We start from the raw sequence: 14,246 nt of genomic DNA on the forward strand, positions 1-14,246 counted from the left end.
AATTAACCATAATAACATTAACATGGAACCTAAAGATAAAATAAAGGAGTTTATAACCACAAACATGAATAAAAAGCTTAATAAACAACAGATTAAACTATTGGACAAGAGTATTTCATATACAGAAGTTATTACACAAATAAATAAGCTTAAATCAAACAAAGCACTGGGTAATGATGGTATTATACCAGAGATATATAAAATCCTTTCTAAAAGTACATATTCATTAATACATAAGGTTTTTATTTTGGCCCAAACTGAGTTAATAACCCTCCATCTTGGCAATATACATTTATTTCACCAATTTTAAAACCTAATAAAGATCCAACTAGATGTTCTTCATATCGGCCCATCTCATTACTTAATGTTGATTATAAAATGTTTATGAGTATTTTTGCTGATAGATTGAAGACAATCATTCCGCATTATAGATATAGATCAGACAGGCTTCATTGTAAATAGAAATACTTTTGATAATATAAGAAGAACTTTAACATTAATTGATTTTGCAAATAGGAAAAAAGATTTAACACTTATTAGTCTTGATATAAGTTCAGCATTTTATTCAGTAAGTTGGGACTATCTGTTTACCTTACTGAAGTGCACAAACTTCTCAGATGCATTTGTAAATCTAATTGAGCATTTATACAAAGGAACGTTGGCTTATATTAAGGTAGGAACATATGTTTCACAAAAAATACCCATTCTTAAAGGTACAAAACAAGGATGTCCACTTTCTCCACTATTATTCACTTTAGTAATGGAGCCTTGGGCTAATTTGATCAGAAACAGTACTGACATAGAGGGTTTTGAAATAGATGAAAATACAACATCCAAAATTCAACTTTTGCAGATGATGTTCTAATTACATCAGCAGGATCTAATTCTTCTATGCAGTCTCTATTTGATAAAATGATGAATTTTAAAAGTATTTCTGGTTTAATATTCAATGAAGAAAAACTAAAATACTACCTATATATACACGAAAAAATATTCTCATTAGTGATTTTACTAAATATGTACCCAATTCAGGTCAGATAACTTATTTAGGTATAATACTATCTAAAGATATTAAATCTATTATATATAATAATTATAATACCTGTTTTCTTAATATACAAAATCTTTTTAATACCTGGAATAATATGTTTTTACTATGGAGGAGAGACTTACAATTATTAAAATGATAATATTCCCCAAGATTTTATACTTAATACAATCAATAATACTTCCACCTACAAAAATAATTATCAAGAAACTGAATACACTAATGTTAAATTTCCTCTGGGCACCTAATAGACCTAGGATTGCATTAAAGAAACATACTAATAGCTGGTCTCAATGGGGTATTTCTTTTCCAGACTTTAATTTATATACTATCTCTTCTATTGTAAAAGTTATTACTTTATTAATAGATCAGTCATATGTCGTATAATGGAAAGATTATTGGGAGCTAATTAGTATGCACTTCATGAAAATCTCCTTAACACATAAAAATATGATTGTAAATAACTCCATGTTATGGTTACTAAAGGAATTTTGTACTTCACCTATTACACCTAAACATATGGTTTGTTACCCATTAAATATTATTATTAGCTATCGTAACTTTATATTCATGCACCCTAAGTATAGGGAATGGAATTTTATTGTATTCCCTATAATGTATGCTCAGGGTATGCTTTTGTCATCTACTTCTGAAGGAACTCATTTAGCTATAGATAATGATCTAAAGTACTGGTATCAGTTGATATCTGATAATAAAGTTAAAAATCTAGATTTCTTAAAACAAGAATTTGATCTAAGAGAAACTTGCTGGTTAGAGGTTCAGACCTTTAGACAACATCTCATTAATAAAATAGATCTAATGTCTATAACAGTTAAAGAATCTATTCCCACACTGATTGATTACTTGATATTAAATTTACAACATAAAGTTTCTGATAAAGGTAAACTTTCATACATACATAAAATTATCAGACAAGAAACTTTTTACAGTATAGATTCATACTGGAATTATTTCACTTCTATTAATGGGGACCCACCAAATCAACAAGATAAACAATATATATTGGAATCTGCTTATAGAACTACGTCTTCCATTGTCTGGAGACTTTATACATGGAAATTTTTACATAGATCTTTTTATACACCTTTGATGATGAATAAAATAAATAATAAAGATAATTTATGTAAGAGATGTAATGTAGAAATTAATGCTGACTGGGCTCATATGTTTTATGACTGTATAAAATTGAAAGAATACTGGAAGTCAATTAATGAATTTTTGCAGGCTCTTTTACAGATAATTTCATTATTTCTAAATCTCTTATATTATTCAACACACCTGTACCTCAAAGTGTTAAAAAGATTAAGCTTCCTTTGTTATGGTCTATTCTAGCAGTGGCTAGGAAAATAATAACTAGAAATTGGATTTCAGATACACCTCCTTCGTTCAATGAATTTAAAAATGTTATGAATATAGTGTGCCATATGGAAATAAACACAATTAGGACAAGAACAACTAGAAAAACATCTTATTATATTGTATGGGATAATTTACAAAATGTGTTAAAAAAATTCTAATTTCAATAGCACGGTATTTTAGTTTAATTAATTGATTTGATTGTAGTGGATGTCTTTGTAAATACTTTAGTTGTTTTGTTGAATATTATAATAATACCTATTTTTAATTACTTGTATAAAATTGTTATGATATTTCTCTTATATGTTAAAACAATAAACCTGTTTTGAAAAAAAAAAAAGAATATCCATGGCAATACCCAGATTTGCTCTGAGTTACTCTACAATGGTACCTTCTATACTAAGCCAACAGATATTGCCAACATACTGGCTGACAGATCCAGTGCCACCTTTACCCCCCCCCTCCATCTCAATACCGGAAGAATGCCAGGCACCCAACATTACTGCAGCCCAGGTTAAAGCTGCATCGTCTAAAGCCAAGAATACAGCTTCCTACATGAATTACAAAACGAACTGGCACCACATCTGTGTGCTCTGTTCACTCACAGCCTCACCTCAGGCTTTGTCCCTACTGAATGGCACACTGCTACAGTTATCCCTCCCATTTATAGGAGCGACTACAGACCCTGGAAATTATCGCCCCATTAGCCTGACGAGTCTGATATGTAAGGCTATGGTGCGCATCATCATGGACCTAATTAACAAGGATATAGGGACTCTCCAAACACTAGATCCCATGCAATTTGGTTTTGTGAAAGGTAGATCATGCCTACTCAATCTGGTTGACTTCTTTGAGTAAGTCACTAGAGCAGTGGATGAAGGTAAGGCAGTTCATACAGCCTACCTCAAGCAGGCCAAGGCCTTTGATACCATTCCTCACTCAAGAATTATTGATAAACTCAGCAAACTAGGCATTAACCCCTATATTGTTAGATGGGTTGCAAATTGGCTCACAGACAGAACCCACAGTGTGAAAGTAGCAGACTCCAAGTCAGACTGCTGACCAGTCACAAGTGGAGTCCCACAGGGATCGGTCCTGGGTCCTCTCCTGTTTGGCATCTACTTCTCAGAAGTCCAGGCCACCACAGATGGACTCTGGCTGACCAAATTCACAGACAAGTGCAAGCTGGGAGCCATTATTAGCTCCCCAACTGATGCAGACATCCTACAGAAAGGCCTCACCGAGACCAATGACTGGTGTCAAAACCATGGCCTTAAGCTTAATGCCAAAAACGCATAGTCATCCCCTTTGGGAAAAACTCAGTTCCCAATAATTACCACATCGATGGTAGCCCACTGAACACTGAAGGCGTTATAAGAGATCTGGGGACACAGGTTGAGGGCAACCTGTCCTTCCACCACCACACTGCCACTGTTGCCAGAAAGTCCTTCTATGTGGCACATCTCATTACCAAGGGTTTTGCATCCAGGAAGAAAGAGGTTATCATTTCTCTCTACTCTTCCCTCATTAGACCAATCAGAGTATAATGTCCCATTTAGATGTACTTCACTAGACCCCTGAAACAGTTGGACAGGCCACAAAAGTACCTCACAAAGAGGATCCTAGGCCTTAAACACATGTCCTACATGGGCAAACTCCAAAAAACTCCAGCTACTCTCTCTCTCATATCGTCTATTAAGAGGCGATCTCTGCTTGATTTACAAAGCCATGTCTGACCCAGCTCTGTTAGAAATGCTACATCTAAAGAAATCCCAATCCCTCTGCACCACATGCTCCAGAGACCTCAACCTCATTACCACAATCAACAGAACATGCTGGAGGGACAGGTTCATATCCCAGAGACTACCCATGCTTTGGAATAGACTTCCCATACATGTCAAGCAGAGCACCTCACTAGCCCTCTTCAAGCGAAATCTTGATGAGTGCATGGGCAATAGAAAGTTCACCCCGGGGATCACTCCAGTGGCTTTACTTGATAGATGCACTGGGAACTAACGATGGGCAGCACAATGCCAGGGCACTTCTATGGGCTAGGCTTGTAAAGGCCCCAGGGCCATTAGCTTAGTACACACCTATGAACAAAGACAGATACTCCTCCTCCTCATTTGGCTTTCACACAATCATTTTTGCAGTCTGAAAGTGTAGAAGGCATTGTAGCCTTTCAAAGTAGGGGTACTCTCTGCGACTCTGAACCAAGTGTCTGTGACAACATCCTCTAGGGTGAGGAGTGCTTCAAGAGAGTGCAGGTTCTGATTTAGACTCCAGTGTTTAGCAGCATAACCCTTAATTTGCAAATGATATTTTCACATTGGAAATTTTGTTCTGGAGACCTTGTCTAAAGAGGGCTCTATGGGGGATACAAGTGCCTTAGCCAGTAACCAAAAGCCTAGAGGTGACAGGTGAAGACCATCTCTGGTAAAGTGGAGTGGTCTACCAACCATGTCATCCCAGGCTGACAGGAACAGGATCCCCTTACAGTCATTATTTAGTGACTTCAATCCCAATGACTGGCAACAAACCACGCCAGCAGTGGGCCTCATAACACCCATGGGTGGGTGTTATTTATACAGTAACATGACCCTGTTGTGCATTATTCCTTGTGTATTCACTGACACCTCACATTCCAGTGTAACACCTGCCACCTCAGTTCTATGAATGGAACTGTACAATTGTGGCTGATACAAGGCCTGAAAGGCTTTGAGGAATTTAAGCCTAAACTCTCCACTGCATCCTTACTTAGATGCCAAAGCTGAGACGTCTTGGCTGACTTCCACTGATGGAAAAGAATGACACTGCAGATTATAATTCTTGGGCTGATGAAGGCAACTCTCTGACCTAGGAAAAGAGGATTTCTCCCTCATTGAAGACCTCCTAGGTCTGCAATTAAGGGAGTGCCTAACTGGGGCACAAGACGACAGCTTCCCAGATACAGCAATTTCTTCTTCGGTATGCCGTCCAACTTCATAGCTAGCATGTTGGTAAACATTCTGTGTGCTGAGGAGTGTCCAAATAGCAACAACTTTAAATGAAAATGAAGTTCATCCCAAGTGCACTGAGGAATCTCCAGTGAAGATCCCAAACAATGATGTGCAACAAAGCATCCATCATGTCTCATGACACAATCTGGGTACCCTGTAGCACTAGGAATTTGATCCCTGTGGATTGTCACTATCTGCATTCTTGCATACCAAATGTGTTTGTTGATGCTGCTGAGGTCTAGGATGAGATGGAATTGCACCTCCCCTTCCCACCTTCAGAACAAAGAAAAGGAAGGAATATAGCCATTTCCTTTCTTCAGAAAAGGAAATGGCCATATACCACCTTAAGGACTACAATCTAGGTACATTATGTAGTTAGTCTGGCACCACACTAATCAGAACTATGATGTTCACCAATACCAAAGTCTGCAAAATACTAACTGCAAGGCTGTTGAACCTCAGGGGTCAGGGAGTATTTTCTTACAATCAAAATTAAGAAAACAGGTACTGCAATACTTAGTATCATTGAGTGTGTGGAGGAGTGAAATCCAGCAAGGGTATTTTCCTCCCCTGCACAAACACCTTGTTTTTTTTTGTCTTTGTTAAACACCTGTTTTACTGTAACATAATTTTTTTCCTATTTTTTTCTGTGGACACAAATGTTAATCAGAGACCATCAAAGAAAATGTCAGCAGAGATCAGTGTTAACAAATCAGCACATGCTTTGTATTCGCACGACCAGCCTCAGGCAAGTTTATGGCTGTGTAGTGGAGAGCATTATATGCAAGTATTATGTAATAGAAACAGAATAATAGAGTGGATGGAAAAAGTGTGTGTGTGTGTGGTGTAGCTAAGACAATGAGGCACTGTTTCTTGGAATGCAAAAGGATTAGGGTTCTTGGGATTTGGCAGGAAGAAATTTATGTTGGATATTAAAGAGTTTATTACAGTTTGTCATTAGTCATTAAGACAAAAGCATATTGGCAAGATGTTCTTGGGGTCAATATTATATGCTCGAAGACTATTTTCTTCGAACACTGAAATGCCGACACAAACAGTGAAAGCTGTAAACCGCGAATGGCCACTTCTGTGAATTTTTTCCTAGGGAAAAAATGTGCTTGGCCATTATTGGGATATGCCCTTTTCTCCAATGTAGAGCGATCTCGGAGTTCGTATATTTTGTTAGGGGGATGGGGGGCACAGCCCCCCACTTGATTAGCATTTTAAAGATTGTTTTTATATTTTATGGCCAAGCAAATTTTTTCCCTAGGAAAAAATTTGTGGAAGTGTCAGTTTGTGGTTTACAGCCTTCACCATTTACATGTCGACCTTTTCGTGTTCGAAGAAAATAGTTTTTGAGCATATAATATAGACGCGTTCATTGTTTAGAATATAATGGAAGCAAGTTGAAATCACATATAATGCACATCTAACTCATTTCTAACATGGCAGATCAACTACAGACTTTTAAGTATATGAAACAAGGCACAGACTAGCTTAGATGGCACCTTTTGGAATATTTTTTCAAATCGCAACATATTCTTAACTGACAGTAGAATAATACACCCATTATTCAAAATTTGCTAATACTGTTACATTTCAGCATATTTTCATACACTGTACTGTTTTCCAATCTGTGGAGTAACTGCTCTTGCACAAATAATATGGCATTTGTTACAGAACTTGTAATAAGTAAGGAAAAACTGAAACTACATACTATTTATGTCTCTAACTGCTTTTTCTTAGCAAGCAATGTTTCATAACATTTCTTTTGTTTTATAACAAAGAATAGCTGCATCCCTTATCAAAACTTGTAACACACAGCTGTCACATTCATGTCTCTCAGAATACAAACATGTTTTATGGTCTAGCTTACACAGGAATAATTCTGAAACACAGAAATCCATTTTGACAGTTGTAATGTCTAAAATAATTTTGCTGAGAAAATCCATTTTGATCTTTATCGATGGCGCAGTGGTACAGCGGTTGTATTGTTGTCTCACAGCATTTCCGGTTTGATTCTTGGCTGGGGTCCCTACTGTGCGGAGTCTGCATGTCCTCCCTACGTTTGTGTGGGTTTCCTCCAGGTGTTCTGGTTTTCTCCCACATTACAAAGACATACATCTGGAGCGTTTCTCCCCAGGCCTCTGCTGAAAATTAGCTTTGTTCTAAGTCGGACTTTCACGGTAAACAAATGTAAAATAAAATTTATATTTTTAAGATTTCAATATATATCCAGCACTAGAATGCTGCAAGAATATAAAATTCAGATATGATTTTATATGGTCTGTACTACAACAGTGAAAGTTATACTGAAAGAATGAACAAAATATTTTTGTTTTGTCTGGAAAAGCAGGAGAGAAGAAAATTTGCATCACAAGAAATTGAATAACAGACATAAAATAAAAGTGAAGCTGTGGTTGTGGCAAAAAGGGCGGGGAGGATAAAAAAGAACGGATGTTTTATATAACGTGCAAATATTGTACTTATGGGATGACTTTTAACTGCGTTTTTAAGATGTGCACATGAAGGATGTGAATAAAGCTACCCCTATAAGCTTCAATAAGTGCTGTGTGATCTTTGTATATCCACTTGAGCTACCACCAGCTCAGGCAGATGGTACCCAGTTAAATGTCTTGTATAAAGGATTGCTCAGTCAGGAGTGCTGCAGTGTTAGTAATGGAAAATGAATTCAAGAACCCAGATGAGAGCAGATCCCAGAGCTTGGAGCCTTCAGCAAAGGTGTGTGTCACCTGTTGAGTCACTTTTACTGACTAATTACCTGCATCCTGGGCTGAAAGCTTTAATGATGTGCCTATCACCATCACTCAAGACCCAGAGTTCTTCTTAAATGTTCTTGAGTGCCTTCTGCTGCTCATCATAATTTTTCTGTACAAACTGTGTATTTTTTTTTTTTGGGGGGGGGGGGCACTGTTCATAGTCAGCAGGGCTTGCATCACAGCAGGACTTTGTTGCAAAGATCTGATGGTCTCCTGACGAGCTTCTATTCCTTCCTGTAATGCAGAAGTCCTCTGAAATAGTTCCTCTGTCACATTCTCCGTGCTATTTTATTAAAGTCTGTTTCAAAGTTCAGTAGGTCAGAGACAAACACTAATTGTAGTAAAAAAAAAGGCAGTTCACTGGGCCAAGTTTTAGCATCAATAAAAGTTTTTCATAACTCACTAGGCCTTGAAGTATTTCACTGTTCGCAGCATCTGTACAATGTATAACTCCTTTGTCAGGGAGGAAAATTTCAAATAGCTTTATTTCAGCACTACATATGGAAAAACTGATTTACTTCTGTATAACAACAGGAAACTTAAAACCATTTTTCTACAGCACAATGCCAGGACATTTCTATGGGCTAGGCTTGTAAAGGCTCCAGGGCCATTAGCCTTGTACACACCTATGAACCTATATCCAGCAGGAAAACAAAACAGCACTAACTTTTATGCAAGACCTGCAAGCAAATCTTTCAACCTCTTGGTGCAAGAAATCTGGATAAAGCCTAAAATAATGTGGGAACAAAGGTGCAAAAATAGGGACAGATTCTAAATATTGCTCTTATAAACCTAGGAAGTTGCTAGAATGACAGGATTTGTGTTGGCATGTCTTTGTGGATGGATATAAAAGTCCAAAACTTAATGTGTGTCATTATTTAATGGTTTCAATCCTCAGATATTTACCAGAAGACCACAAATTTTAGGAGGAACATACCAAAAATATGAGGCAAAAATCCGGACATTCTGTGAAAATCTGGACAGTTAAGAGGTGTGCCTGTAAACCCACTGAGAAAAACAGCAGAGCCTCTCACTGGTCTTCAGCATTTAATGTAGTGTTAGTGCAATCCTTTTACGTGAGCTCTTAAACTTCAGCTCAGCACCTTGCAGTCAAGTAATTCCAAAACAGGTTTCCAGTCATGTGAACAAGCTTTCTGACTCTCCTGACACTTCCTCATGAAGTACATACTGAAAATTCCAATGCGGAGTGGCAGCTGCAGCACCAGTCCTCTGACCTCTCTGCAAGCATTTACAAAAAGCACAGCTTCACACTAATACCATGCGTTACACTCAGGAAACAAACACTCCCTGTTCTCTGGCACACCTCCACCACCTGCTTTAAGTCTCTTAAAGGGGCCAAGTAACACTTTAAAATAATAGTACACTAACCTCTGTAACCTCTATGCTCTGTTTTACAATTTATATGTATTCAGTGTATATTGTAATTCTCTTATTATTTCTAATATCATGTTTTCTCATATATTTGTGCATTGACTGCTAAAGATACAAACTGTTTTTAAATTGTATTTTGTTACTTCTGGCTTGGAATGTAACTCAAGAGAGTTTCTGGACCAACTCACCCACCAAGCTAAAAATTAGTGAATCATCCAGTTGCTACTATTGTAAAGTAAACAGCACACAATGATCCTACCCTTTTCTATTTATACATATTTTAAGTGAAATCAACATTTTAATAAACCATACATGTCATGCACAGATTCAGTCTTGTACACAGCTGGATTGTCATGCTTTCTCAGTGGCAAGCTCAAATCTGTGGAATACTCTACCCTGATGGTCCTGAAAGTCTCTTCCTGAGCTAGTCTTCAATGATCAGCTGAAACTTCACCTGCTCTCTCATGCATACCGAAGAACTATATTTTTACTAGATGTGCTTACATTTGCTGCTATACAGAAAATAAGTTACAGAAACAATTCATCGTACTTTCCTGGAATACACAAAATCAGCAAGTAGTATATAGTATGAGATGCTGGTTCCATGGGTAGTTAGGTACAACAATGGCTGGTAATTTGCACAGCTAATCATGCGGCCCAGAAAATCTGACTGGGCTCTCAAGACCCCTGACAGGCCAGGGAAGGAAAGCTCCTGACTGATTATACACAACAGATTATACACTGAGTAAGAAGTTACTGTTAAGCAAATGTTTCCATTACTGGAATAAAACAAAAAGAAACATGCAACTCTTCAGCATATCCAATAAGGAACTACATGGGAGATTAATCTAACACCAGGACTAAACTGTTTTTCGGTGTCAAAAGACAAGCCATACAAGAAAAGCCAGGGAAATCTCATGGGATCAGACCTCTTAATTGTCCCTATTTTGGAGGAATGTTCCTATTTTCAGGTGTAATTTAACCCCTTCACAAAATTTTCTAAATTCCCTCATCACGTTTGATTTTTGAAGCTGTCTAGTACCCAGAAAACCACACTACATTACCAACATAATAGTGGCAACAATAATTTACAGAATTAGGACACATATCTTGTATCTCCACTTTCATAAAAAAACATAAATTATCTTGGCAGAATTTGGCAATACAGTTTATTAAAGCCTTCAGTTTTTATACTTCTCTCTCTGATAATGTGCTTATTTTTCCATCATTGTCATCACTCTTCTTTTTAAACATGTTTTTGACTAGCATTCCACATTCCTACTGGAAGAGTTATGTGCTATCTGGTATTCAGATTTTATGCTAATTAGATGTCCAAACTTTCAGACTGTAAGCTAATTAGATGTCCAGACATCTGGCTATATGTACCTACTTTCAAGGGTTTTAGTTCCTATTTTCAATGTTTGCAGGTTGAGCAGTGTCACTTGTCTCTTGCATTCAAAAGAGATGATAAAGCGGTGTATGGGTTCAAGATATTTACTGTACATAAACACATCAGGAGCTGTAAATGGAACATGTATTTAAGCTACTTCTAACACTCTCGCATGTGCATCTCCATTCATGACTGCATTTACTTGAACTAACTGTACAAAATGACTGCATTTACTTGAACTAACTGTACAAAATGGAACTATTCTTGCACGTGCTCAGTACTTATATGCAAGTGCTATCTAGCTACAGTGGCTGACTAGGAACAATACATATAATGATTTACAAGTGGTATGCCTGGGATAAATAATTCATAGCAACAGGTTCAGCTGTCTGTAATGTCAGGCCAGAGTTTCAGCTGAAAATAATTTTTTTTCTGCATTTATAAGGAACACTTGCTCCTAGTTCATGCTAAAATTGATCAGAGTATAAAATAGCACATGGGCTGCCTCTGCTATTGGCTGTAGGCCCTAGTAAAACTGCAATGTGATTTAGATTTAGAGATACGTGCTGGCAGTTAATACTTCTGTGCAGAAACTTGTTAACATGCATACACAGTCAGTCTGGCTTCTGTTGTTTTAACAAAACATGTTCCTGATGGGAACAGAGGGAGATACAGCAGCTCAGGGATAGTGACCCTGTAGGAGACATTTGTGGGAAGGTACTACTGAGGCTTGTGACTCATCTGTGGAAATGCCTCAAAACTCCTAATACTACATCTTTCAGTGCTTCTGGGCAAATACTGTTCTGTTGCAAACTGAAGGAGATGCAATACAGCACATGCGAGAGTGAATACGGATGAACACACAGACACAAATATAGATATATACACACACACACACACACACACACACACACACACACACACACACACACACACACACACACACACACACACACTAGGTGAAATGTGATCTTTGTTTTCTGATGGACTTTGCTTCTTTCTCAGAGGCACACAGAGTAGCGTAATTCTTAACCTGACAGATTCTATAGCTGTGACACAAATAGAACAGTATATTTTCATGCATTTTTCTAGTTAGAGGGCAATATCATCGGTCTCCAAGAACACAATCTACTCTGTTCCAAACCACAAGCATAATGTTTTGAATCTGTTTACATTCAAAGTTTGAAAACATAAAGTCAAATGCAATGTACTGTTAGAGAAATAAGTTTTACAAGTGCCTTCTGTGGCTAATATTTCTTATCTCTGTAATAATGCCTGCTTCAGTCTCCCATACCAAAAAAAAAAAAAAAAAATATTCAGAAATACAAGCTACTGACATTCCAGCATTATGGCTACAAAAATACCATCAATTCTCTCCTCACAGTTCTATGCACACTGTTTGTGTTAAGCAGACTTACCTCCAGATTCATTTTACTCTTTCAGGGTCCAGCACCATTGGACAGGAACCACAGGCAGATGTTGTTACGTTATTTCTTGCTCAGAATTAGATCTTCATACAGCTAAAAAAAGAACTCTACCTCTATAAAATAGTTCACTTAACAGATTCCAGAATCTATGGAACTTATAACAAGCAGCACTTCCTTCCTGTCCACTTCTGAAATGTGTCCCCATCTGAACCATGCAAAACAGCTCATTAATATGCATAAGCCTAGCTAAACAAGGGGGCGGGAACAAGAAAGGAAGACAGTATAGTCTGCCATTTCTCACAATTGCCTTAATTTTTGTCTTAAAATTCTGTTGAGACCCTCATAAAATTTCTGTTATTGTAACAAAGCAGTGAATGTAACATCACTAAATAATGCAAGTGCAATTGTAGTCTTCTTTGTTTCTACAAAATACACATTGATACAAACTAACTTATTCTATCAATCTTTTAAGTGCATAATTTTAATATCTAAATTATGTCTCCGATTATGGACTTTTGTTACATTCTATTTAGCAATCTATTTAGCTATTTGTATTGTTTTACTGAGGAAGGGCACATATCCCAGTGGACTATTTTTCCACCCAGCCTGGGTTGTTTTTATATACATATATATATATATATATATATATATATATATATATATATATATATAATATATATATATATATATATATATATATATATATATATATATATATAAAAATAGAAACACTTTGGAATCTCGTAATACTGAAATGTCGAATTTCAGTATCTCGAGACCAAAGTGTTGAATCTGCAGTTGCGTGAAACTGCAGAATATCGAACCTGGAAAAGTTGAACCCGTGGTACTGATGGCGCATTAGGTAAGTGTTATATTTTTTAAGGGTTTTGGGGAGGGTTTGTGTGTTTGTGAGTGTGTTGGGGAATTTTAGGTGTGGGTTAGGGTAGGTAGATAAGAGTGTGAGTGTATCAGTGTTGAGAGTGGTGGTGTTTGTATGTATGTGATGTGTGTTTGTGCAAGGGGGAGTAGAATGTGTGATGGTGGGTTTTCTGTCTTTCGGTGCTTAGTGTGACCTTGGCTCGGAGTTAGTATATATAATAGTGGGGGTGCAGAGGGCTTGCCCCCCTGCTTATAGGAAGCGTAGGTGTGTGTTTGTTTTGTTGTATTCGTGTGTGTTGTTTTGCTTTGTTGTAGTGTCGGGAAGTAGGTGTATTTGTGTTTGTATGTATGGTGTAGTGTTTCATAACATTCGCAGTTTTTGTTTTCGGGTTTGTGAGTTTTCGGCTTTATAGCCTCGAAATACTGAAATTCGATATTTCAGTATTTTGAGATTATAAAGTAAATCCATATATATATATATATATATATATATATATATATATATATAATGACCTTGTGAATGTAAAAAATAACAGGCTTTAAAAGTCTGTATAATAAGAAACAAATAGAAATGGAAGTGAGGTATATAGATAGGTATAAAACACTGCTGTGACCTGTTTATGTTACTGAGTTTAGAGAGAGAGAGAGAGAGAGAAGGCTGAGAGTTATATATCCTGCATTTATCTCAAAGTGTTCTGAGATATCAGCCTTAGTCTTTTTCTAAAAATATCTATCTATACTTTATGTAGAACATTGAAGACTAAATATTTTAGTTTTATTTTAACTCATAACTGAGTAAGTGAACAGGTCCTTCTGGACCCTTTTCAACTATTACTTTTGCTATTGCTTCCCCCACTCATACCTGATAACCCCAACCCTGCCCCTGTCTCAAACTCTAATACTACACATTACTTCTGATATGCAGTTCTAATTTCCCAAATTCCTATTCAACTC

The 14,246-nt window shown here is 36.9% G+C and overlaps 1 protein-coding gene across 1 annotated transcript in view; it reads right to left on the bottom strand.

Annotated features, from left to right (window-relative positions):
- Positions 1-12,573, bottom strand: part of LOC122815398 (gastrula zinc finger protein XlCGF57.1-like) — a 116,578-nt gene extending 104,005 nt beyond the window's left edge. Inside the window, exon 1 of the mRNA XM_044087865.1 lies at positions 12,405-12,573. Coding sequence (XP_043943800.1) covers positions 12,405-12,416 — 12 coding nt within the window. The 5' untranslated portion in view covers positions 12,417-12,573. The remainder of the gene's footprint in view (positions 1-12,404) is intronic.
- Between the last annotated feature and the right edge of the window lie 1,673 nt (positions 12,574-14,246).

Source organism: Protopterus annectens, chromosome 11.part0 (assembly GCF_019279795.1).
Source record: "Protopterus annectens isolate FY-2018-M chromosome 11.part0, PAN1.0, whole genome shotgun sequence".
Lineage (NCBI taxonomy): Eukaryota > Metazoa > Chordata > Ceratodontiformes > Protopteridae > Protopterus > Protopterus annectens.